This window comes from Rousettus aegyptiacus, unplaced genomic scaffold (genome assembly GCF_014176215.1).
Source record: "Rousettus aegyptiacus isolate mRouAeg1 unplaced genomic scaffold, mRouAeg1.p scaffold_m13_p_3, whole genome shotgun sequence".
Lineage (NCBI taxonomy): Eukaryota > Metazoa > Chordata > Mammalia > Chiroptera > Pteropodidae > Rousettus > Rousettus aegyptiacus.
The window spans coordinates 83,155,486-83,178,149 of record NW_023416306.1 but is presented as its reverse complement, the minus strand read 5'-3'; the positions used below and the strand labels follow the sequence as shown (position 1 = coordinate 83,178,149).

General features: G+C 43.3%; 1 protein-coding gene across 10 annotated transcripts in view; it reads left to right on the top strand.

Moving 5' to 3' along the window:
- The window catches only part of NEO1 (neogenin 1), a 218,253-nt gene extending 197,635 nt beyond the window's left edge, over positions 1-20,618 (top strand). For 6 of the 10 annotated variants that reach the window (XM_036218355.1, XM_036218352.1, XM_036218357.1 and 3 more), the window contains 7 exons: positions 1,754-1,901; positions 6,010-6,248; positions 6,788-6,880; positions 10,333-10,491; positions 14,359-14,622; positions 16,666-16,802; positions 18,001-20,618. In XM_036218355.1, the coding sequence (XP_036074248.1) occupies positions 1,754-1,901; positions 6,010-6,248; positions 6,788-6,880; positions 10,333-10,491; positions 14,359-14,622; positions 16,666-16,802; positions 18,001-18,084 (1,124 nt within the window). In that variant the 3' untranslated portion in view covers positions 18,085-20,618. The remainder of the gene's footprint in view (positions 1-1,753; positions 1,902-6,009; positions 6,249-6,787; positions 6,881-10,332; positions 10,492-14,358; positions 14,623-16,665; positions 16,803-18,000) is intronic. The other 4 variants (XM_036218360.1, XM_036218358.1, XM_036218359.1 and 1 more) reach the window with 1 other exon arrangement.
- The last annotated feature ends 2,046 nt before the right edge of the window (positions 20,619-22,664 follow it).

Sequence of the window (22,664 nt, the reverse complement as noted above, 5' to 3'; positions counted from 1 at the left end):
ACTCATGTAAAGCCCAGATATGTTCTAATTTTACTGGCCCCTAAGTCTGTAGTCCCTCTCATATATAAAAATGTTATATTATTGAAGGTCAGTTGCGTACAGTTTGTGTTGTCTATCTGCTTACCTTTTTCTAAGAAAAGAAGGATAAAAATGATTGAACCAAATGTAAAAGAATAAGCTCTTAAGCCTTCCTAAATCAGCCCAGATTTTGCACTGTGCTTAGATGTAGCCTATAAAATTACAGAATCAAAAGTTGGAAGGTCAGCTAATCCTGTATTATGGAAGCGATTCCCACAATAAATACAATTTAGATTAGATTATTAATTTACAAACCTGGAAGTATATGAGAATCACTCTAGAAGCTTTTCTAAAAACACGGATTCACAGGCTGTGCCTTCATGGTTGGAATTTCTTTCACAACATCCCAGACTGGGTAGGTTGACTCTTCCTAGGTACTTCTAGTGACTAAACATTCATTACTTGGAAAGCAGCTCATGCCATTATGTCATTAGGTACAGCTCTGATTGTTAGAAAGGTGAGAGAGAGAGAAACTAGAAGGAAAGATATCAAATATCCATGGTGGTTACATCTGTATGGTTACATGTTTTTGAACTTCTGTAATGGCATGGGAAGCAAAGAAATGTTTCAGAAAATGAAAAAGGCAAACTTTTAGATTACAAAAAACCTTGATCAAAAGCTTGGACTTCATCCTGTAAGCAGTGGGGAAATAAGAAGAACTAAATTTCCTCAAGGTCCTAAATGCTCTGGCTTCTGCATACCACTCCAGCCTCATCTGCTCAACTTCCTTTCCTCTAACTTTGTATATATCTGTGCTTAAGCAACAACGGCTACTTCTCTTTTCCTTGAACACCCCTAGAATATATATCATTTCTGCTTTAGGATCCTTCTACTAGCTATTCCCTGTCTCTGGAATGTTTTTCCTCCAGGCCTTTGTATTATGAGATCTCTCTTGTCATTCAAATCCCTCCTCAAATGCCATCTTCTCCGGGAAGCTTTTTCCCACCACTCAATATAAAATAGCCACCAAATCACTGTATCACACCTTCTCATTTTATTTTTTCATAGCACTTATTACTGCCAGTAATTTCTTATTGTTGATTGTCTGCCCCCACCCCCACCTTCACATCTTTGCTGCGCACTGTTGCATCTTTAGGCCTAGAACAATGTCTGGCACATAGTAACCACACAGTACGTCTATACCTACTTTTTCCTGAAATGGAATATGAGAGGTAACCCTTCATAGACTATATTTATAAAAAGAGAGACTTCATTTTTCAAGTAATTTTTTGTGATCTCAGACATCCAGACATATTTTGAGGAATAAAAACTTGCTTTCTCTGAATGCACATTTTAAAAATGGCTTTGAAAGTCATAAAACTAAATGATTTACAAATGGTGCTTTTCAAGACAAGTTTATGTATAACATAAGATACCAGAGGGTCAGACCCTTTATTTTTCCAAGTGTAATGTTCAGTATAATTTCAGGAGACTTTATTGAATACCACCTTTGTACAAGGCATTGTGCTGAGAAATGTTCATAAGGCAGAAACTCAGCTTTTTAGATTTTATAATCTAGAGATAGCCATGTTTTTGAGACACTTATATAAAGCTTGGTGATGAGTATTATAAACAAGCTCACATAAGGTATCTATACATAAAGCTTCTGCAGCCTGATCGTATGCATTTTTAGAATTCTCTAACACTAACCAACATACCTTTCTTCCCTCTCCAGGCAGTAACAGCCCCCATGGCAGTCCCACCTCTCCTCTGGATAGTAATATGCTACTGGTCATCATCGTCTCGGTTGGGGTCATCACCATCGTGGTGGTTGTGATCATCGCTGTCTTTTGTACCAGACGTACCACCTCTCACCAGAAAAAGTAAGGCCTCCCAAGTGTAGCCCACAGATTTTTAGTATCTGTTCTTTTGCTTCGTTATGACTTCTGTGCGTGGAGTTGCACACAGAATTAAAAACATAAATGAAAAGTGATGTCATAAATATTTTTAAAGTAAATGCAGAATGGTTCCTCTTATAAGTGTATATCAGTCAGGGTCCTGCAGGAAGGAGGTAGCACATTTAAAAGGGGTGAAAGAGAGTTTAATGAAGGGACCCTTGCAAAGTCCTAGGGGGTGGTAAGAAAGTAGGCAGTGATGTTCAGGGGTCAGCAGCAATGATCAGCCACCTTAAGTAGTAACAGTGATGTCACCTCAGCCTGAAAGAGCAAGAATCCTTTCTGAAGATAAGAGAACTGTTTTCAGAGATCTGAAGCAATAGGAGAGGGCTTCTGACAGGAGCTGTGTGGTGGTAAGAATGGAGCCTCTAGCCCAGCAAGGAGAACTGCGGAGGAGAAACACCTCTGACCCTCCAGTCTGTTGCCTTCTACTGGCCAAACCCAACTGGAAGCCAAGGGCAGCATTGCCAAGTAGATGTAGTTTATTTCATTCAACATCTAAAGTCACAGAGCCAAGTAGAGGAGAGATCTGGAGAGGAAAGAGGACAGTGTCCAGTTTTGCTGGTAGCCCCTTGGGAGCACTGTCTGTTTATGCACACAGTGAACCAGGTGCACAGGAGTTTGTAGACATAGACTGTTTCATGGCACAAATACCAGCTGACATGGAAGAAGGCCATAGGCCTCTTATTCCAAATCTAAGTTTAAGAATATTTTTAAAGAAGTGTTTCCAAATGTGGAAGTTGAGGTTGGTATGCATGGGAGCTGTAGGGGGAGGAAGGGGATTCATGAGTAAGAAAGGATCATTTATAATCAGCATACCAGATTTGCAGAGAGGTCAGGTGGCTGCTAGCCCTGAACTCCTCTGGGATATTTAGGCTTGAGGCTTATTGTCTAGAGCAGACAGTGTGGTGATTCAGTTACATGGAGCTTGATAACAGCCTGCACTCCAGAGCTTAAGAGAATTCTAAACCCTAGATCACATTCAACTCATATATCTGGCAGTGTGGCAGCATTAAAAACAGAGATTCATAGGTTACCCCAATAGCAAAAACACAATGTGGGTAATAAAATGGCTTTAATTGCAGTATCCTAAAAGAATGTAAAATGGGAGGTTTTGCTCCATAAAAAAGAGAAATTCATGTCTATGATTATCCATCAGACTTGGCCTGCCCAAGACCAGGATGAGTGTATTTAATAACAATAAATGTGTTTTCAATATAGAGGACAGCTACAAGCTACCCTGTAACTGATTCTAGGAATGGCTTTAGGTCATTTTCTATAGGCTATGTGATATTTTTAATCTTGCTTTTGCCCAAATAAAATAGCTTTCTATAGCTTGCATTGCATCACTTTTCCCCCCAAAATGGGGACTGCTTCTATAAGGCACCTGATCATTGGTTCTCCTGATCAGCTCTCTCTGTCTACTTTTGATATGGAAAACAGTTTCTCTTAAAAGCCTTTTTCTGAACTTTTCTGCAAGCTTCTTTGTTCAGCATTTCACATTTACTTATCTTTACGAACTTGATTTTATATCTAGTTTTAGAAATCTTGAGATCATTATTTAAAAGAGTCTAAAAAAACCCCAAAATGACATAATTCCTTAGTGCTTTGGGAGATTTAAAGTTCAAAGTGAATAAACAATAAAGTCCTTAGTCTGCAGGTGCAGAGGTAGGAAAATGGGTTGGTAATAGGCTCTGTATTCTGTATGTGCTTCTGTAAGGCCTACAGACATGGGTCCCTTTGTTTAAGGAATCGTATCGGTCTACTGAGGGTGTTGCCCCTCCTTCCCCAGTCACCCGCTTTCCATTGACCTGAAAAATAGGTGAGTTCCTCCTCTTTAACACCCGTAGTACCTCCTCTTTCCATTATAGCTGTTTACAGACTCATAGAACCTCAAAGTTGACAGAGCATGTCAAGTCTAGCCCCTCGCTGTTTTCCAGCGTGTTCCTCTGTAGTCCCTCACTCTCGACAGTGAACTACCTCAGCGTACTGCCATTACATCTAGAAACCTTCTACACCAGGAATGATCATCTCCCGCTTCCCTATGTGCCCTTCCTCCAGTCCGAAGCCAGTTCCCCATTTATGCTCTGGATCTCAGTGCCTCCTCTCTTTCTCAGACCTTGTACTTACTGTTGTCTCTCTCTCCGATACAGCTAACCTCTTACTCTCAATTGGCTCTGCCCCTTTAGCATTTAAATGTTCTCAGATTTCTTCCATGTTAAGAAATAGTTATAATTATAACCCTTCCTCTGCTGCATGAGCCTTACCACCAGCTGCCTACAAATCCTCGTCTTTCCCTTCACCACAAAATTTCTTGAATACTTATCCAATCTCCTCCATTCTGTCACTGCCAACTCATGTTTCACTCCTTTCTAATCTGAATTCTGCCCCTACTGCTTCACCAAAATTGCCTCTTACGCATTTCCTTTTGTATGTTTTAGAGGCGCTAGGCATATCCAAAACAGAATTTATAATCTTTTCTGTCAGACCTCTTTCTATCATGTTATTTCCAATGTAAATAAATGACTTAAGCCAGAAACCTCAACATCATCTTTTGTTCCTCTTGCTCTTTATTCCTGTACCACCTCACACCCACTTGTTCAGCAAGTTTTATCATTTCTAGCTCATAAGCAAGTCACATCTGCCTCCTTGCTCCATTTCCACTGTCCCAGGCCACCATCAGTCATGGCCGACGTTATCGAAGCACATCCTAGCTGGTCTCTTGTTCTGTTCCCTACCCCTGAAATCCCTTCTTCACACTACAGCGAGTATAAGTTTTTAAGTCAAAAATGATCTCCTCACTCTCATGCTTAAAACCATTTAGCAGTTTCTCATGACTCAGGGAAGTTCAGACTCCTGGCAGGGCCCTAAAAGCCCTTTGCGATCTAATCGATCTAATCGCTGACTGCCCTTCCCGCATCCCCGGGGGTTACTGTGCTGTCACCACTCAGAACACCATATGGTCCCTCTGGTAGGCCAGGCCGTTGTGCTTCACTGCAGGGCTTTGACATATGCCGATTTCACTACCTGGAATGCTCCTTCTGCCCTGCCCCCTTTAGGTGTTAGCTTAAATGTGACTACTTCTTCCTGGTTTTTCCTATCTACTTCATATCCAGCCATTATTATTAAGAGGTTACTGTAATGCTTGGCATTTCATCAGACTCAGGGCATTTTAATATAATAGTTCAATGTTTGTCTTCCTCATGCAACCAGAAGTGCTGAGGGCACAGCAGTCCAGCACAGAGTCTGACATATAGTAGGTACCTTGTTAAATGGATGAGTGGCTTAATGGAGAAACTAAGGCACAGAGAAATAACACTTTATCTGAATTCTTGACTTACTCAGTTGGTATCCTGAGTTTGGATGACCTAAAATGTTGTTCAAACAAAATAAACAAACTCAAAGATATAGGCAACAGAATGATGGTTACCAGAGGGGGAACAGGGAATAGGGGGAAAATGAAGAGGGTAAAAGGGATTTAATATATAGTGATAGAAGGAGACTAGACTGGGCAACGAGCACACAATAAAGTATCTAGTTGTATGTCAAATTGTACCTGAAACTTTTATAACGTTATTAACCAGTGTTACCCCAGTAAATTTAATTTAAAATGAAGAAAACATTGTTCCCCCCTCCTTTCTAAGCCATAGACTCTGACTCTACTCTGTTGTTATATTTCTAGTGATTGTTGTCCTTTATTGATTGGAAGCTTATGGAGGAACTTTCTGCTTTAGAGATTATTTGATTTTAAAATGCTATCTAATCTCTTGATACTCAAAAAAAAAAGTCACAAGACAATATTCAAATATGCCCTTGTACGTATCTTTAAATATATGTGGACAAAGAGGAGATGCATGTGCTGTTCCCAGACATAAGCTTCTTGCTTCCGGTTTTCTTTTCTTTGTTCACGTTTAGTTTCTGCCTTTGCTTGAAGTTATCCCTCAGAAAGGCAATTTTAATCATTCAAACCTTTTGACAAATATGTTTAAAAGAGTTAACTTCCAAAAAAAAAAAATTCCATTAATTTCGTGCCTAGGAAACGAGCAGCTTGTAAATCAGTGAATGGCTCCCACAAGTACAAAGGGAACTCCAAAGATGTCAAACCCCCAGACCTCTGGATCCATCATGAGAGACTGGAGCTGAAACCCATCGATAAGTCCCCAGACCCAAACCCCGTCATGACTGATACTCCGATTCCTCGTAACTCTCAAGATATCACACCTGTTGACAATTCGATGGACAGCAACATCCATCAAAGGCGGAATTCTTACAGAGGTGCGGATTTTCTCCAAATGCTTAAATCATTTTCCATTTTATCAGGTTGTCTTAAAATTGGTGATTCCTATACAAGGTTAGGTTGAAAGAAATGTGTGTTGTGGGATTTGGTCAACTTCTGATGAGGGATAGGTAGCTTGTTACGGGGGAGAGGTTCTGTACCCAGAAGAGACACCTTCTAGATCTTTTAGGTCTCTCGTCAGGCTTTACCAACTTGATACTCAAGTATTTGAGACAACTTAGACCATCTATGTGCACCTCATTCTGTCCTTCAGTTGGAGGCCAGCTGTCATTGTGGTGCTCAGAATCTTCTTGGTCTGGATGCTCTTACAGACACCACATTGAAACATTCATTGACTCTCAACAGAGAGTAATAATGCTAATGATCATTTTCCTCTTTATTTCACTTCCTGCAGAAACACCTTTTCCCATTTTCTTGTCTCTGAGTTCTGAATCCCCTACTAGAAATGTTTTACTGCTGAGGTGGCTCAGTAGCCTAGGGTACACACTTGTATCTAACCACTATATTTGATGTCTAGGGCATGAATCAGAGGACAGCATGTCTACACTGGCTGGAAGGAGAGGAATGAGACCAAAAATGATGATGCCCTTTGACTCCCAGCCACCCCAGCGTAAGTTAAAAGCTTCTCTTTTCTCTAGTGCTGCCAATATATTGTCATATTGGGGACCAATTGTGAATGATCTCTTTGACTTCACTTGATCCTAACATAAAACATAACCTACCAAAGATCTGTCACCTTGAGGGAAGAAGAATCAAACAGTTGGCATATTTTGCAATTAATACTATTGAGACTAGCTTCTTTACAGGGTAAAGAAACTTAAAAGCCAATTTCCCAGTCTCCCAGGAATGGGGAAGTAACCAAACTCCCTAAAAGTTTTTAACATCTCTTGCTGGAGAGATGAGGAAGCATTTATCACAGCCAGGGTAAGGATGGCCAGATGTGAGTGTTCCTTAGGCTTCCTGATACATACTCAGTGTTAACAGGCGCCTGTGGAATTTTTTTAATTAGTAGATTTTATATTTTAGAGGAGTTTGAAGTTGACAGTATGGAGTTTTTAAAGCAATATTTTTCAGCCTTATTTGATCCATGCCTCCTGTTCGATGAGCATAAAAGTTGCCCAACCTCCTGTATAATAATATTTGAAATTCAAAATAAGTTAAATATCATGATTAAAAGCCAAAAAGCAATGGGACAAACCAGTTCTTTTTCATAAACTACTTTGTCTTCTCCTTTGTAATTGTGTTCAAGGTTGGGAAGCCTTTCAGACTAGCTGGCACACTGGGATGTCCAGTCTAGGGTCCCCTGTACCATCCTACAGTGATAAGAAGCTATCTGCTTATTAACAAGTTTTACAAACTATCTGATCTTGAAGTAGTTGCTCTCACTTGAACAGTAGACCAGTAAACCTCAGGACTGTCAGATAACTAGATACAAATCCAGAAAGATCAATTTTCAATTTAAATGAGACTGAATTTTTTATTCATTTCTTAAAAGATGTCCCATTTCAGAACTCCCAGTCATCTCTCTGTCAACAAGCGAAAGAGATGTAAATAATCACAGATATTTTACACGCACAGAGGTGCACCATAGCACCCTATACTTGGAGACTGATAGAACCCGTGAGTGTGTGAATGTCTGCACACACACATGCTCTTTCACACTCACTGTGCACAAATATTATAGACACAGAATTCTAAAAATCAGCTTTGAAAAAGTAAGAGCTATTTCATTAATAGGTCATTTCTGTACTTTATGCTTCGGGTTCATGGTGAAAAGAAGGATCTACACTTGGAAGCGTGCAGGGGAAAACCATGGTTTCCCTCTTACAACAGAATCCCCAGCGTTAAAAACATAAATGCCCAAAAAGAGTAAATTAACCCATTCCAGTTGTTTTTGATTTATAAGAAGATGGTAGCAGCCTGAGAGCTCATTCGTTTTTGTATGAGACTTGCCTGACTGGCTTATTTTTAAAACTTATAAAATTTGACAATTCCTGTTTCTAAATTTGTTACTTTTAAAATATGTTAAGTAGAAAAGATAAGTTGTACCTGTTGATATCTTTTTTTTTTTTTTTTTTTTTTTGGTGGTGGGGTAGGAGTATTATGCATAAATTTGCAATTTTTTTAAATTTGTGCCTTAACAGTTGGATGGGTGAGTGGAATTTTTAGTTCGAGAATCTGAAACCGGGTACCTGGAATACTTCAATCTTCACGTTTTAAGATGTCCACATGGCTACCTGTTTTAGAAACTGGGTTGCCCTGGTGTCTGTATTCACCAGGCACTTACCTTGACCTTAAAGGGCTGAGCACTGCTAGGAAGGCCTTGCACAGAAGCATCGGGTTCTGAGTCAGCTAACAGCTAATGGTTGGCACCTCTATTCTAGGCAGGCACTTTCACGTTGTTTTATGTTTTATTTGCATCAGTTGGAAAGACTAGAAATGCCTTTAAAAAGGGAGAACTCAATTTTGTTTTGTGTGTGTGTGTGTAAGAGAGTTCTCTATACCTAGAATGCTTTCAAGTTGCACTTCCTAGGTAAAAATCAAAAGGCTCATTCCCCTCATCCTAGCCTTAATTCTGGAAAACACTGATTCTGAAGCACCTCTCTCCTGAAAACTTCCAATCTTCCTCTAGAGGAGACGTTGATTCCCAAACTACCCTGAGAATCCTCCTCAGCCAGCTTTTCCAACTTGTGGTTTATTTCCCAAAGGACCACCTGAGCCTTCTGGTTCTTGAGGGCAGAGGAAGCCCCTGTTGTGTTCCCTAGACCTTAAGGAGGTGAGGGACAGTGAAGCTTAAGGGTCCCTGGTTGGCCGTGCCACCTGCTTGCTTGCAGTGGCCAGGACAGGAGACAGCTGGAGAAGAAATGCATCTGTTTAATGGGCTAGAATCTTCTTCACCAGAGTAACGTCAAGTGGCCCCACAAAGACCTAGGAGGTTCTTGGTGACAGAAGATGTTTTCACAGGCTTCGAAGGCTGATTAAGTTTATCACAAAGTTTATGAAGCCCTTGCTTAGGGGAAAAAAAAGATCCCCCTGTGTTCCTAGTCAACCCCACCTGTTTGCCTATTTGGGGGCTTTAGAGCTGATTGTCTTGATTTTAAGCATTCTGGTTCTACAACTACTTAAGGGAGTAGCTAAGGAAAGTTTCTTTCCAAAGCTTCTGATTTTGTTTCTTTCCATCTCTGGGATCAGTAATGAAGCCTCATTAAGGAAGTGCTTTGTCTTCGTAGAAAGCTGTCTATGGAATATCTGTGTGGAAATTTGGATTTGTTAGCCAAATGCAGCAAATTGAATTCCTTAGCCATTGTGGGAAGGAAAGAGGCAGTTAGGAAAGATCCATGTATATTTGAAAATGTGAATGGATGTGGCTGAGCTCCCAGACTGGAAGTTGTAAGAGATGGTGCCATAGGCCTGAGTTTCATGCTTTTAGTACTAGATTGAACCATAAGACTTCAGTTCCATTTTCATTCCTTTTAAGATATGAAAACTGATTAAACAGCTACTCATTCATTCAGCCTAAGTACCTATTGCATGCTCCATTCACCAAGTAAGAGAAAGTAGGATGAATTAGAAATATACTCAGAGGAGAAGGGACTTATCTTTTTAGCAGGAGAAAAAAATAATAGAAACTTAAATCATTTTTTTCCTTATGGATTTATGTTTTGTAACATAGTAAAATAGATATTTTAAGTAATTTTTTCAATCCATGTTTATTATAGAAGACTCAGAAATATAGATCAAGCAAAATTTTTTAAAAATTTAAATCCCGAGCACACTTTTCCAAAAGATAATCACCATTAACATTTTAGATTACATATTCCTCAAATTCTTTTTTTTCTGTTTATGTATAGAGATGCATATACAGGATTATGTTGATTTTTTAAAAAAACAAATGTAAACTCCATGGATGTTTGTCCAAATCTAGCCAACTGCCACCAAAAAAACTAAGGGAGTGGTTGTACTGTATGGGAGGGGGCGGGGGGTGACCTTGCTCTTGAACTGTAATTTGTGTGTGTCTGTGCAAGCATGTTAAGCATTTCTCTGTCTTGTATTCATTCACAGCTGTGATTAGTGCCCATCCCATCCATTCCCTCGATAACCCTCACCATCATTTCCACTCCAGCAGCCTCGCTTCTCCAGCTCGCAGTCATCTCTACCACCCAGGCAGCCCATGGCCCATTGGCACGTCCTTGTCCCTTTCAGACAGGGCCAATTCCACAGGTGAGAGATGAGGATCGAGCCCCAGGTGGAAAGCATTCCAAAAGAGTTGGCAAGCCGAAATGGGGAAGGACTTGCCCTGCTTAGAAGGATTTGGAATTTTTCTCAGTGTTATTTATTTATCATAACATTTCTATTCCTGTTTCTGTAAAATTCACCCCACTCTTCTCCCAAAGTTTTAGGTGTTGTTTTAGTAAAAAAATAATAATAATAATAATAATAGTAATAACTCTAATCACATAACCATGTCTTATTCCATCAACTTACATCTTAATTCAGTCATATTTTTAGTTTTATTTTTTAACCCTCCAGTTTGAAAGGAAACTCATTCTGGGTGATTTTCAGGCACTAGAAGTTAGCTTCGCCTTACTGTCACCCTGCTGCTGGAAGGGTCCATAGGGCAACCATAGGTACTTCTTATGTTAGGTCTTCCATACTTCTGCCATGGACCAGAGTAAGAACAGCATCCAGGGTGGTGGGCAACTTCGAGTTGGTGCATATCATAAACCACAGGTTGCCTAGTGGATTACTGTAATAAGTAAGGGCTGCACAGGTAGGAAATTAGCCTAACAATCTGCAGCATATTTAAAGAAACACGTTGCCAGACAAACGTGCCCCAGTTTTGAAACCTTAAGAAACAACATATCAAAACAGTTTTAAGGAGGAAATAGTGAAAGTGAGAGGACAGTCGGTGGAACAGATACTATTGTTCCTCATTCATTGAAAATTAATTTCCACCCTCAGTTTTGAGAAGCAGATCTAGAATATCTCATAAATACAGCATACTCTTTTCTCATCACTTGAAAGTTAGTTGTTAATAGTTATGTTACTTGTAGAACTAAGTTTTAGTGGTTCTGAGGAATAAGAGAATTTCAAGTGAATTCCATTTTAAGAGAACCTCAAAACTTCATGTTAGAAATTTAGGTCACCAGTAACATCTCACTCTTTTGTATTGTGATCAATTATAAACATACCCAAAACATCAGATGAAGATCAAAACTTTATTAAGGGATGCCCAGGAACTCCCAAAGTTTTTTCCTCTCAAACCTTTATTTGGTTTGGAGAACACTGCTTGAACTCTTGTCCGAAATTGGCCTTCCTACTATCTCCCTCCAAATCCAGGTTTGGAGTCCTGCCTTTAGGAAAAGACAGTGTACAGGAAGCTGGGTGGAGAATCAAAGTTCTCCGACAGTCTCAGAAAGAACAGGGACTGGAAAGCAGCCTTCCAAAGCTGCTCTTAGAAAGCAGTTTGTGTCCTGACTCTGCTTTTCCATTTGTAATGCAAGGGAATCTCACCACTAGAATGCAGGCCTGCCTGAGTGCATGGAGTCTTCCCAGTCAGATTAGCCTTCTTATTCCCCTTGTGCTAAGAGTGCATGAAGGTTGGCAAGCATGGAAGCTCCCACCTAGCCCTCATCAGGTGTTGGTAAAAGTTCCATTCTGTATGGACTTAGGCAGAAGTGAAGAGAGGAAAAAGTAATGATTTGCGTTACTAATGGATACCTTGCTTTAAATGACCAGAGGGAATAAAAGAAGGTAAACTAGTGATAGTCACTGAAGAGGGATTTGAAAAGTAGAACGTGTATCTAGAAATGATCAGAGTTCTCTTACTACTGTATTCTCTCGTGTCTCTGGAGCTCAGTGTTGCCACAAACCCTGTATGCATGGGCTCAGCATGACCAGAATGTGGCCAGAGAGCTAAGTTCCTGCTCTAGAAAACATTGACTTGTCTTTTCCTTGGACAGTTACTGTTACCATCACTTGACATAGGAAGAACACTTTCCACTCGTCCAAGTCCTTGGCTGGTGTGAACTTTGTGTATCTTAAACACCTTTGAGAGGTTGAGTCAGGAAGTAGGTTCCTTACCAACTGAAATTTTTGTTGCAGCACAGTTTTCCTCATAGGCCAGTGGGGGTGCACAATTTCAGAGTACACCCTTCACAGAGAATACAGTATGCCTGGTGCCTTCTGGAGTTGTACAACAAGGAACAGCACTGACTTGAGTAGGCTGCGCTATCATTTTTTTCACATTTCGCACCATCTCTCTGGCCCTCAGAAGCTTATACACCATATTAAGGCAGTTGAGGCAGCCAGGAGCCCTGTGCTCCCAGAGTAACCTAACATATCTGCCATAACAGGCCGGCATGGTCCAGGCTGGAGCCTGCTCTCTCTCTCTCTCTCTTAGTCCCCGTGCCCCTCCCTAACCAGCTCCACCCAGCCTAGATCACACAGAACAGGACCAGCAAGAGTAAGAAGTGAGATCCTCAGTGTTCCCCTTGAGAGAATGAGAGGTGTCCTAGGCTTGGTAGAGTTGTCACAGCCATGCTCTCAGCACTTGAGGAGGGTCCCTGGGACCTAAGACCTTAAAGCTAAGGGGTAGCACTCATGACTGGCATGGCTTGTCTCCTGAGAGCACAGGGAAACGAATGCATTGCTACCTCAGCAGCAAAGGCAGGGAAATAGGTTAGATTTCTCCAGGTTGCTCATGCATGACTATTTAAATGGTTATTTTCCTTTTGAAGAGTAAGGATGCTAGGAGTCAGGGAAGGCCCTCCTTCAGGCCACCTGGTGCAGCCCGTTGCCCTGAGGTGGTGTCCTCCAGGCCTCACCTCAGCGTGGATGGTGGTCAGCACCAGCTCACGTTGTTTTCCACAAATGTGGTCTCCCAAGGTCTCGGTGTTACTTCTGCCCCTGCAGAACTAGGGACGGTGGTACTGGGCATGGAAGGGCAGTGTAGTGTGTGGTGGTTCAGAGTGTGGGCTTGAGATTCAGGTTCCTGCTCCACCTGCTCTCACTCTATCCTTGGGCAATGCCTGTCCTTCCTGTACCTTCTGAAGTACTATGAGGATTGAATGAGCTAATGAATGTAAAGCATTTACCATACTCCCTGACTTAGAGTAAGCACTCAGTAATTTACAAAGAAAGGAACCTTATCAGCTATTCAAGCCCTGTGTTCAGCACTTCTTATACATTTTCTCAATCTCCAATGAATTATGTGTTATTCTCCCTGTTTTATAGGTGAAGAAACTGAAACTCAGATTCGGTGACTTCCAAGTTCACCCAGCTAGTATGCCAAGATTAGAGTCCAGGCCAGTCTGACTCCAAATCCAGTGCTTTTTCTACTCCAAAATGCTGACTTCCAGAGCAACTCTGACCCTTCTTTACGTACTTTGAGATTGTTACCATGTTCTTCCTTAGCCTTCCCCTTCTCCAAGCAGATCTGACCCTGTTTCGTTCTCTAGCCCCAAATGCCCTTCACCTGGCATAATTTTAAAGCTGTTTGTAGACTTCTGGGCTGTTTGGTTGTCCAGGTCTTACTTGAGTTGTGGGGCTGCTGCTCTGGTGAGGCCGCGCACGGTCCCCCGAGGGAAGACAGGGCCTGTGGCCTCGCCTCTCCTACAGTCGCCACCAGGACTTGCAGGCAGAGCTGGTACTACAGGTACCCAGCCAGGCTTGGTGACTCGACATGTTATTATCTATGAAAGGCAAGTCACTTAGACCGTCAATCAGTGAGTGAAATTTTAAATTTTCATCATACGTCTTAATAGACAGTAATCTTACAGACCTTTAGAGCCAAGAAGAACTTTAAATCTGTAAAATCATGACCACTTAACCTGTATAGGTGAAAAAATTCCAGCAGCTGGCTGACAAAATCATTTGGAGCTCTTTTAGATTAGTCCATTCTTACTTAGCCCCGACAGTGGTGCTAATCCATGTTCCCTTGGCTAGTACTGGTCCTAAGTACTTACTAAGCTGGTTTTAGGGGCCCTTCAAAGTGGCAAGAACCCTGGGATGTTTATGTGTTTTAACATAAACACATATGTTTAATGGTTTTTTAAAAATGCTAACATTCAGACTTTCCTGCTGTAGAATCTGTTCGAAATACCCCCAGCACTGACACCATGCCAGCCTCCTCGTCTCAAACATGCTGTACTGATCACCAGGATCCTGAAGGTGCTACCAGCTCCTCTTACTTGGCCAGCTCCCAAGAGGAAGATTCAGGCCAGAGTCTTCCTACAGCCCACGTCCGCCCTTCCCACCCACTGAAGAGCTTCGCCGTGCCGGCGGTCCCACCCCCAGGGCCTCCCACCTATGATCCCGCGCTGCCAAGCACACCATTACTGTCCCAGCAAGGTGAGTGAGGACAGCAGCAGCACCGCTGGAGGGACCCTTTGTCTCTGGCTTATAGCAAAAGTCACCTCTTTCAAGAATAACAAGGCAAATATCCTTCAAGCTTATCTCAGCAATTGAGAGTAGCAGGGTGTCCATTGGCCCTATCTGGGAGGATATGGCTTCCCTCCTTTGGGAATGCGTACAAACCAGAGAATGATTTGGCGGGGAGCAATGCCTGACTTTGTGAATTGTGTTTTGGGTACAGAATCTTTGGTGGTAAAGTCCAGTGTCATGGTATGAGGACAAGATCTAGTCTGCTCGGCCTCCCAGAATGGCCTCTCACCATAGGATTCCTACAGGCTTGAAACATAGAGGAACCTTGGGAAATGAACCCTGGAGATGGGAGAGTAGATCTTAGAGTTCACACGGCTCAACAAAAGTTCTCTGACTCCTACTTTTTTCTACATTATTATTTTTATGGTGGTTTGTTTCAGAATAAGTCGTATTTTCAGGCTTTGGTCTCAGGACCCCTTTATACTCTTATAAGTTATCAAGGCCACAAAAGAGTGTTTCTTCAACATTTACTGAATTAGAAATTAAAACTGAGAAATTTTTAAACTTACATTAATTCCGTTAAAAATAGTAAGACATCTATCATGTTAAGATTAATAGCATATTTTTTTATGAAAAGTAACTTTTTTAAAAATACAATGAGAAGAGTGACATTGTCTTATGTTTTTGCAAATCTCTCTAATGTCTGGCCGAATAGAAGGCAACTCAAGTCTCATACCTGCCTCTGCATTCAGTCTTTTGTAATATGTTGTTTTTTGTAGTTGAAGTATAAGAAGAATATCTGGCCTCACAAATATGTAGTTGGATAAGGAAAAAGTATTTTTATAACTTTTTCAGATAACCGGATATTCTTTTTTGATATTACAGCAAAACTTGACAGGCTATAGTTTCTTAACTTTTTCAGATAACCGGATATTCTTTTTTGATATTACAGCAAAACTTGACAGGCTATAGTTTCTTAGAGATTAGTTTGTAATAAACCATATCTATGAACTATTCATACTCCTTCCATTAAAATCCATCTATTCTGTACTTTAAATACACAGTATTAAACATCATATATTGGTAATGTGGAAAATACTGGTTTGCTAAGTTATGTAGATGCTCCAAATCTTGATAAATTTCATTATACAGTATCTAAAAATACATACATTAATATCAAAGTCTGCACTTCTTGTGAGGCTCTCAAGCTCATGGTGGCAGATAAAAGGTTTTCAAAATTTCAATTTTCGCTCGAAACTTAAATTTTATCTTTGGCAATAAAATACTGTCCTTTGTTTTTCCTTTAAGTGACTGGCTTGCTTTACTCGTTTTCTAAAAAAAATGTTGCCAAATGCTCAAATCCAAATAACTGGTTCATCGGGGTCTTTGAACTGACATTGGCGTTCCTTGATAAACATGACAGTACAGCTCTTACATACGCTGTATGTCAGATGGCCGTCATACTGGTATGTAGCAAAAGTGCTTCATGCCAAATTTCCATTTTGTTACAGGATATTTAAAAGATGTATAGTCAAGGTTGAGGTTTAATGAAATAATTCTTACCGTTTCATTAAGGATAATCTTAAATTAAACTTTTTTAAATTGCAAGTATGTGTCACTGAATGACTTTACAGTTTGTTGCCATTCTTTTAATTTGTGCTAAGGCTCCAGCATTTTATACAGTAAGTATAAAAGCAAAACATGTCTCAGTGTTATTATGAAAAGAATTTTGACCTCCCAGACATCCTGCAAGGGGTCCATGAACCACTACCTTTTGAGACCCACTAGGAGATTAGTTTTTTAAAGCCAAACAGAATATTTTCTCTGGCTCTTGGATGCCCCACTTTGTCCCTCCTTCCATCTTGTTCCAGTGCCTTTTCAGAGTAGTGTCACTGCACTGAGTCTGTGTGTATCCCACACCCTGAAGCTGCGTTTGGACCATAGGTCCCTTTGCGAGGTCTAGGGGGGAGTAGGCTCGGTCACATCCCTAAAGGTACCCTTTCCCCTCAGCTCTGAACCACCACATTCACGCGGTGAAGACGGCCTCCATCGGGACTTTAGGAAGGAGCCGGCCTCCTATGCCGGTGGTGGTCCCCAGTGCCCCTGAAGTACAGGAGACCACAAGGATGCTGGAAGACTCCGAGAGTGTAAGTTCACTGGGCCATCAGCTCAACCAGGATGTCAAGGGGCATGTCCCAGGGGCAGAGTGTCCTGGTGGCCCTGACATTCTGTGCTGGCCCAGAGATGTGAAACAGAGTCACCATTTAGCAGACACGCACTAAGCATCTCCTCTGAGCTGGGAACTGTGCCAAGGGTTTGATCTGCTTTCTCTCAGACACACTCTGGTATATCTTGGAATAGCTTGTCTCACCAGCCCAGCTAGTGATTTTCCCCCATCCACCTTCTTTTTAGTTCTGTCCTCTCTTTCTGGTCCTCCTTTCTTGGTTTGAACCATCCACATGTTCTTTCACCCCTCAGTCCCACTTCATGACCTTTTCTGAGCAGGATGCTGGAGAGGGGTGCTTGAGTGGCTGCTGTCAAACCAAAAATTAACAGGGTCTTCCCTTGATCTTTCCCTCTCCATGTTCTGCCTCTCTGTCTCCAGGTACAGGACTCTCTAAGGAGGAAAGCTTGGGGCCCAGAGATCAGGGGACATACGAACTGTGTTGACTCTGACAGAGACCTTGACAGGCTGAGCAGTGGGGCCACTGGCCTGTGAGGTCATTGTGACCCTGGGCAGAGTGTGCTGGAGGAGCCACATCGCAGTGTAAGAAATGAGTGATCGCTGGCTTGGGAGCATAGTGACCTTGGCACCTCCTGCAATCTCCAAGTCTTCTGGGCCAGCTGGGCTTTTGGTAGTCTAGTCTCAGGGCAATTTGACAGTTGAAGAAATGCTGCAAAAATCAGACCAGCGAGAAACCAAGCACCACTCAGAGAGTTGGAGAACTCAGGTTTATTACACCAGCGGTCCCAGAGGAGCTAGCGCTCTGCAGATCTGGACCCCAAGCTCAGGGGCAACTTTGCTTTTATAGGGCTTAGTTGGCATGGACCAATTAGTTAATTTGTCCTCAGGAAGTTACAGAGCTCCAGAGTTGTTATGGGTGGCAGGCAGTTACATTTGTTATTTCAACAGAACAAGCAAAAGGGAGGATGAGTCTTCATTTAATTTCAGGGTCACCCTGTCCTGCAGCCTAAGCATATCTACAGATGCAGAACAAGGAGCTGATTATAAAGTTAGCCTTTTGAGTGAAAATTCTTCATGACCACTGACCACTGACACTCTCTGGGCTCTCCTGCTGGATGACTCCTCAGGCACACCCAGTAACAGTGTTCTCTTTCCTGTAGAGCTATGAACCAGATGAGCTGACCAAAGAGATGGCCCACCTGGAAGGACTAATGAAAGACCTAAACGCCATCACGACAGCATGACAACCTTTACCAGGATATGACTCTAGACCTGAGTCTAGAAGTCTTGGGACTTAGCCTTGAAAACAAGGAATTGTACAGAGGACGAGAGGACAGCACTTGAGAACACAGAGTGAGCACGCAGACCAGCCAGGCCCCCACACGGGGCTGGTTCCAGGCATGGCCACCTGCCTTCTCCTGGTCAGCCTGGAAGAAGCCCTTGTCAAGGCAGCTTCCCTTCGCCTGCTGATACCTGCAGGACTGGGCGCCATGGGCCAAAATTTCGTGTCCAGGGAAGAGGCAAGGAGTGCAACCTACACTTCACTTTGTGGTCAGGCTGTGTCTTCGTGCTGCGACTGCATCGCCTTTATGGAGCATAGATGTCGGCATTTATGTACAATTTTATTTGTGTCCTATTTTATTTTGCCTTCAGAAGAAAAACACGATCAAAACCAAGGAAGTCCGTGGTGTTCTCCACAAGTGGTTGGCATTTGACTACTTGTTTGAATTATGTATGGAAAGTCATGACAGTGTGGGTTATTCCAGCGGTTGGCTTGTTTTTTTTGTTTTTGTTTTTATTTTTTAATTCTGAGTCATTGCATCCTCTACCAGCTGTTAACTCATCACTTTGAGGGGGGAGGAAACGTTGCATTGCTGTTTGTAAGCTTTTTTATTATTTTTTTATTATAATTATTAAAGGCCTGACTTTCTCCTCTCATCACTGTGAGATTACAGATCTATTTGAATGATATGTAACATTGAAAAGACTTGTTTGTTGCTTCTGTGCAGTTTCAGTATTGGGGTGGGGGTGGGCTGGGGGGTTGGGAATAGGAAATGGAGGGGCTGCTGAGGTCCTATGAATGTTTCAGTCATTGTATTTTCTTCCAGAAGCCTGCAGAGAATGGAAGCATCTACTTTATTGTACTTTCCTGGCATGTCCATCTCTATTGTCATTAAGTTGCAACTGGAGTTTCATTTGGATCTAGTTTAAATTTTTTTCTGTGCAATAGGTGGGTTCGAGGAGTTAGCTGCCCTGATGTCTTGGTCAGGTCCTGATACGGACGTCCATGCTGAGCGGTCAGGTGCTGTCTTTCCACTTGCAGGAATGATGCGGAGCCGGGCGAGAGCTTGACCCCGTTCCTGGGAAACCAGAGAAAAAGACGGAGACCCTTTCCTGCTGTTGTCATGCGTTCCCTTTGGGGAAGTCGAAGGTTAAGGAAGGAACTTTGTTTCCACTTAGGACTCCTTGCTTCTCGCCAGTCCCTGTCCTCAGCCAGTCCAGCTCTCACCTCCACGTTTCCTTAGTAACAGCATTAGCAAGAATGAGATGGCAGGGGCTGCAGTACCTGTGCGGCTCCCCGCTGCTTTCTGAACATTGTTCTTTACGTAGCAGGGGGAAGAGCGGAGAGGGACACAGGAGGCAGCTGCCCCTTCCTCCGTCCAAGCAGCTCAGCCACGCCGCTGGTTCGAACAGGGCGGCGAGAGGTTTCTGAGGTAGACTGAGTGGCCTGGCCACACACAGAAGCCTTTGCCTTTGCAAATAGTTGTTTTCTTTTTCTTAGAAAAGAAAGAAGCTGGGGTGATTTTCTTTTTAATATGAAGACTATATTATGAAAAAATACAGGACTGACCCTCAGACATCTTCCTCTACTCCCCGACAAATCCCCGGAGGAGCATGTGGCAGGCAGTGTAGAGGCCGATCAGGCTGTGGTTCTGTAGCCAAGAGGTCAGCCGCTGAGGTCGCCAGTGGGGTCGGACCCCAGCCCACTTGCCCTGAGCACGGCCCAGCCCCACGGGCATTCCACCTGCCTTCATGCATTGGCTATTTCCCCTTTTTAGGTCTTCTCACACGTTTGCTTTTCCAGACGATGAACGCTTTGTATTTATTATTTTGGGGCAATGAAAAGTGCAATGCTGGAACTCCTGCTGCCACGCTGGCTGGGCACAGAGGACAGTGCCAGGCGGGGTTCTGAAAAGCCAGCGCACTTAAACCGATCCTGAAAAGAGCACTCCGAGCACCCTGGACACCGGGAGGGCTAGATTCCCCAGAAGCTGTCTTACCTTTCGCCCAAAGAAACATGCTCGGTGTTCAGGGCATTCCCTCCCGCGAACCCTGACACTTCCGTTACCTCAGGGCCTTGGTACCTGGACGCTGCCACAGAGCTGGGACGGGTGGGGGGCCTATTTTTAAATAAAGTAACTGCTCAAAGTTGGGGATTTTTTTAAATTAAGAAAAAGGAAAACTATTCTGTATTGCACCTTTTCACAATTTAATACATTTTCTTACATGTCCTGTGATTTTTGAAATGAAACCATCGCGTGTCTTGTAACGTCCTAGTTGAGCGGCTGCTCGGCAGCTTCCTCCAGGGGGATTTGGAGCAAATGTGTCGCTGCCTTGTTGCCTGCTGGAGGGGCCTGGAGGGCTGCTGGGGACGAGCTGCTGTACACACTTGTTTGGCCTTTTCTGTAGTTGATGCTGTAAAACTCTATGGCTTTTTAAAAAACATTTTCATGTTTTTATTTAGTATTGGAAATCCAATACACTTTTTTTAATCCAATCAAACGCTGTCTGGTCAAAGAGTTATTTTCCTTTTCCCTTAAGAACACAGAACTTGGGGACCCCCGTTTCCCAGCGTCAAAGTGACCTCACCATCACCCTCACAGCCATACAGGCAGGAGCTCGGAGTGTCACCAGGGAGGTGTGGCTAGTGAGCCAGACTACAAGTGGAGGTCCGGTCATCCACTAGGCCCAAAGGCAAGTCGTCCCCAGCGCTGTCCCACCATTGCTGCCCTTCAGGGACCAAGGAGCCTGAGGAATCAAAGGTGACGCCTGTCAGAAAGAGCCAAGTGAGCTCAGCAGAAAAGTACAGCCACTCCTGAATGATGCGAAGGCCGGGTCCCTGCCGTGGCAGCAGCTCGTTCTGTTGGCACGCAGACGGAACCCACGCCAGGCCTGGGCCTTCCCGCTCCCTCCCAATCCTGCATCTCATGGTGTGCGACACCTGGAGCAGGTGTTTACGAGAAGCCCTGCCTGTCCCAGGGTGCCCCACCTGACAACATTCAGGCTGCTATAACCATGGACTGAGGGGCTTGAACCACAAACGTTTATTTCTCATAATTCTGGAGGCTGGAAAGTCCAAGCTCAAGGCACCAGCAGATCTGGTGTCTGGTGATGGCCTGCTCCCTGATTCATAGATTCGTAGATGTCTTCTTGCTGTGTCCTCACGTGGCAAAAGGAAGAGCTCTCTGGGGTCTTTTTTATAAGGGCACTGATACCATTCATGAGGGCTCCACCACCGTTGACCTCATCACCTCTGAAAAGCCCCACCCTCATATACCATCACGTTGGGGATTAGATTTCAACATAAATTTGGGGAGACACGAACATTCAGTCCATAACACTAAGATTTCTCAGGGCTCGGAATAGTAGTGAACAAACACAACAGCCATAGGCTTGCTCTCCATGAACTTGCAATAGGGTGAAGGCTGGATGTGGAGTCCGGTGTCCTTACTAACTGCTCCCCTTGGCCCCAGGACTTACCTGCTTTGCTGCCGAGTATACTTTACGAGACCCAAGTCCCATCATTCCCACTAATGGTGCCCCATGGGCCTCTGGATGGAATTGGAACTCCCAGCACTCAAGTCTGTGGTAGTCTGCCACAGCCTTTAAGTCCAGGCTCATGTCACATTGTGCACCCGGTATCCTAGCCACAGAGAGCTGCTTGTGAAACACTTGTAGTCTTTGCACCTAGAATGCACTCTCCACTGCCACTCCTGTTCTAACAGCCAGACCCCACCATGCTGGCCCTCTTCTGCATCTGTAGATGGCACTCTTGGCACATTTTACAGTGATTTATCTGTTTGGGTCTTTTTGCACTGGACTATGAACATGGTGGGGACATAATTTCTCACCCCTCTCTGAGTGCCAAATGCCAGGGGCAGGCGGTTTCTGACAACAGTAAAGGTTGTCTCCTGGATGGATGGAGCATGCATCCCCACCCACACCCTTCAAAGAGATCCCAATAAGTCCCTAGTGTTGCTGGTGCTGGAACCATTCCACTCCCACAGCCATGGTGTACTGGGGTGAACCGGAAAGAAAGATCTGTCTGGCAGAGTCTTAAGAAATGATACCGGTGCCAGTATCAAGCACTGGGAACTAGGGCAAGGATGTCCTTCAGAATGGGTTTAGGATGAAAATTATGAACAAGGCTCTTTGTGAAGAAGAAATGCCCTCCCTCCCCAGTCCATCAGCCCCTCCTAATTTCAGCCACCTCCCTGTCAGGGGCAAGTTCTCATCAGGAGAGACTGGAGAATAGCCCTGGACACCCATCAGATTGATGGGGAAAGGGCACGGGCAGGGGGTGGAGAAGCAAGGAGCCGTGAGGGGCCAGCCCTACCACACAAAGGGACCCAGACAGCAGTTGCCCAACTCTTCACCTTGAGTTTCTAGCCATGAAAGAACGAAGTTTACCAGGGGCACTGGGAGCAGAGATGGGAGACAGTAACTGAGAAAAATTTCATTTTTTATAATCTTTAAAAGTGTAATATTGAAAAAATGATATTTAAAATTACAATTACCCGCTAAACAGAGTGGATGATGTTCA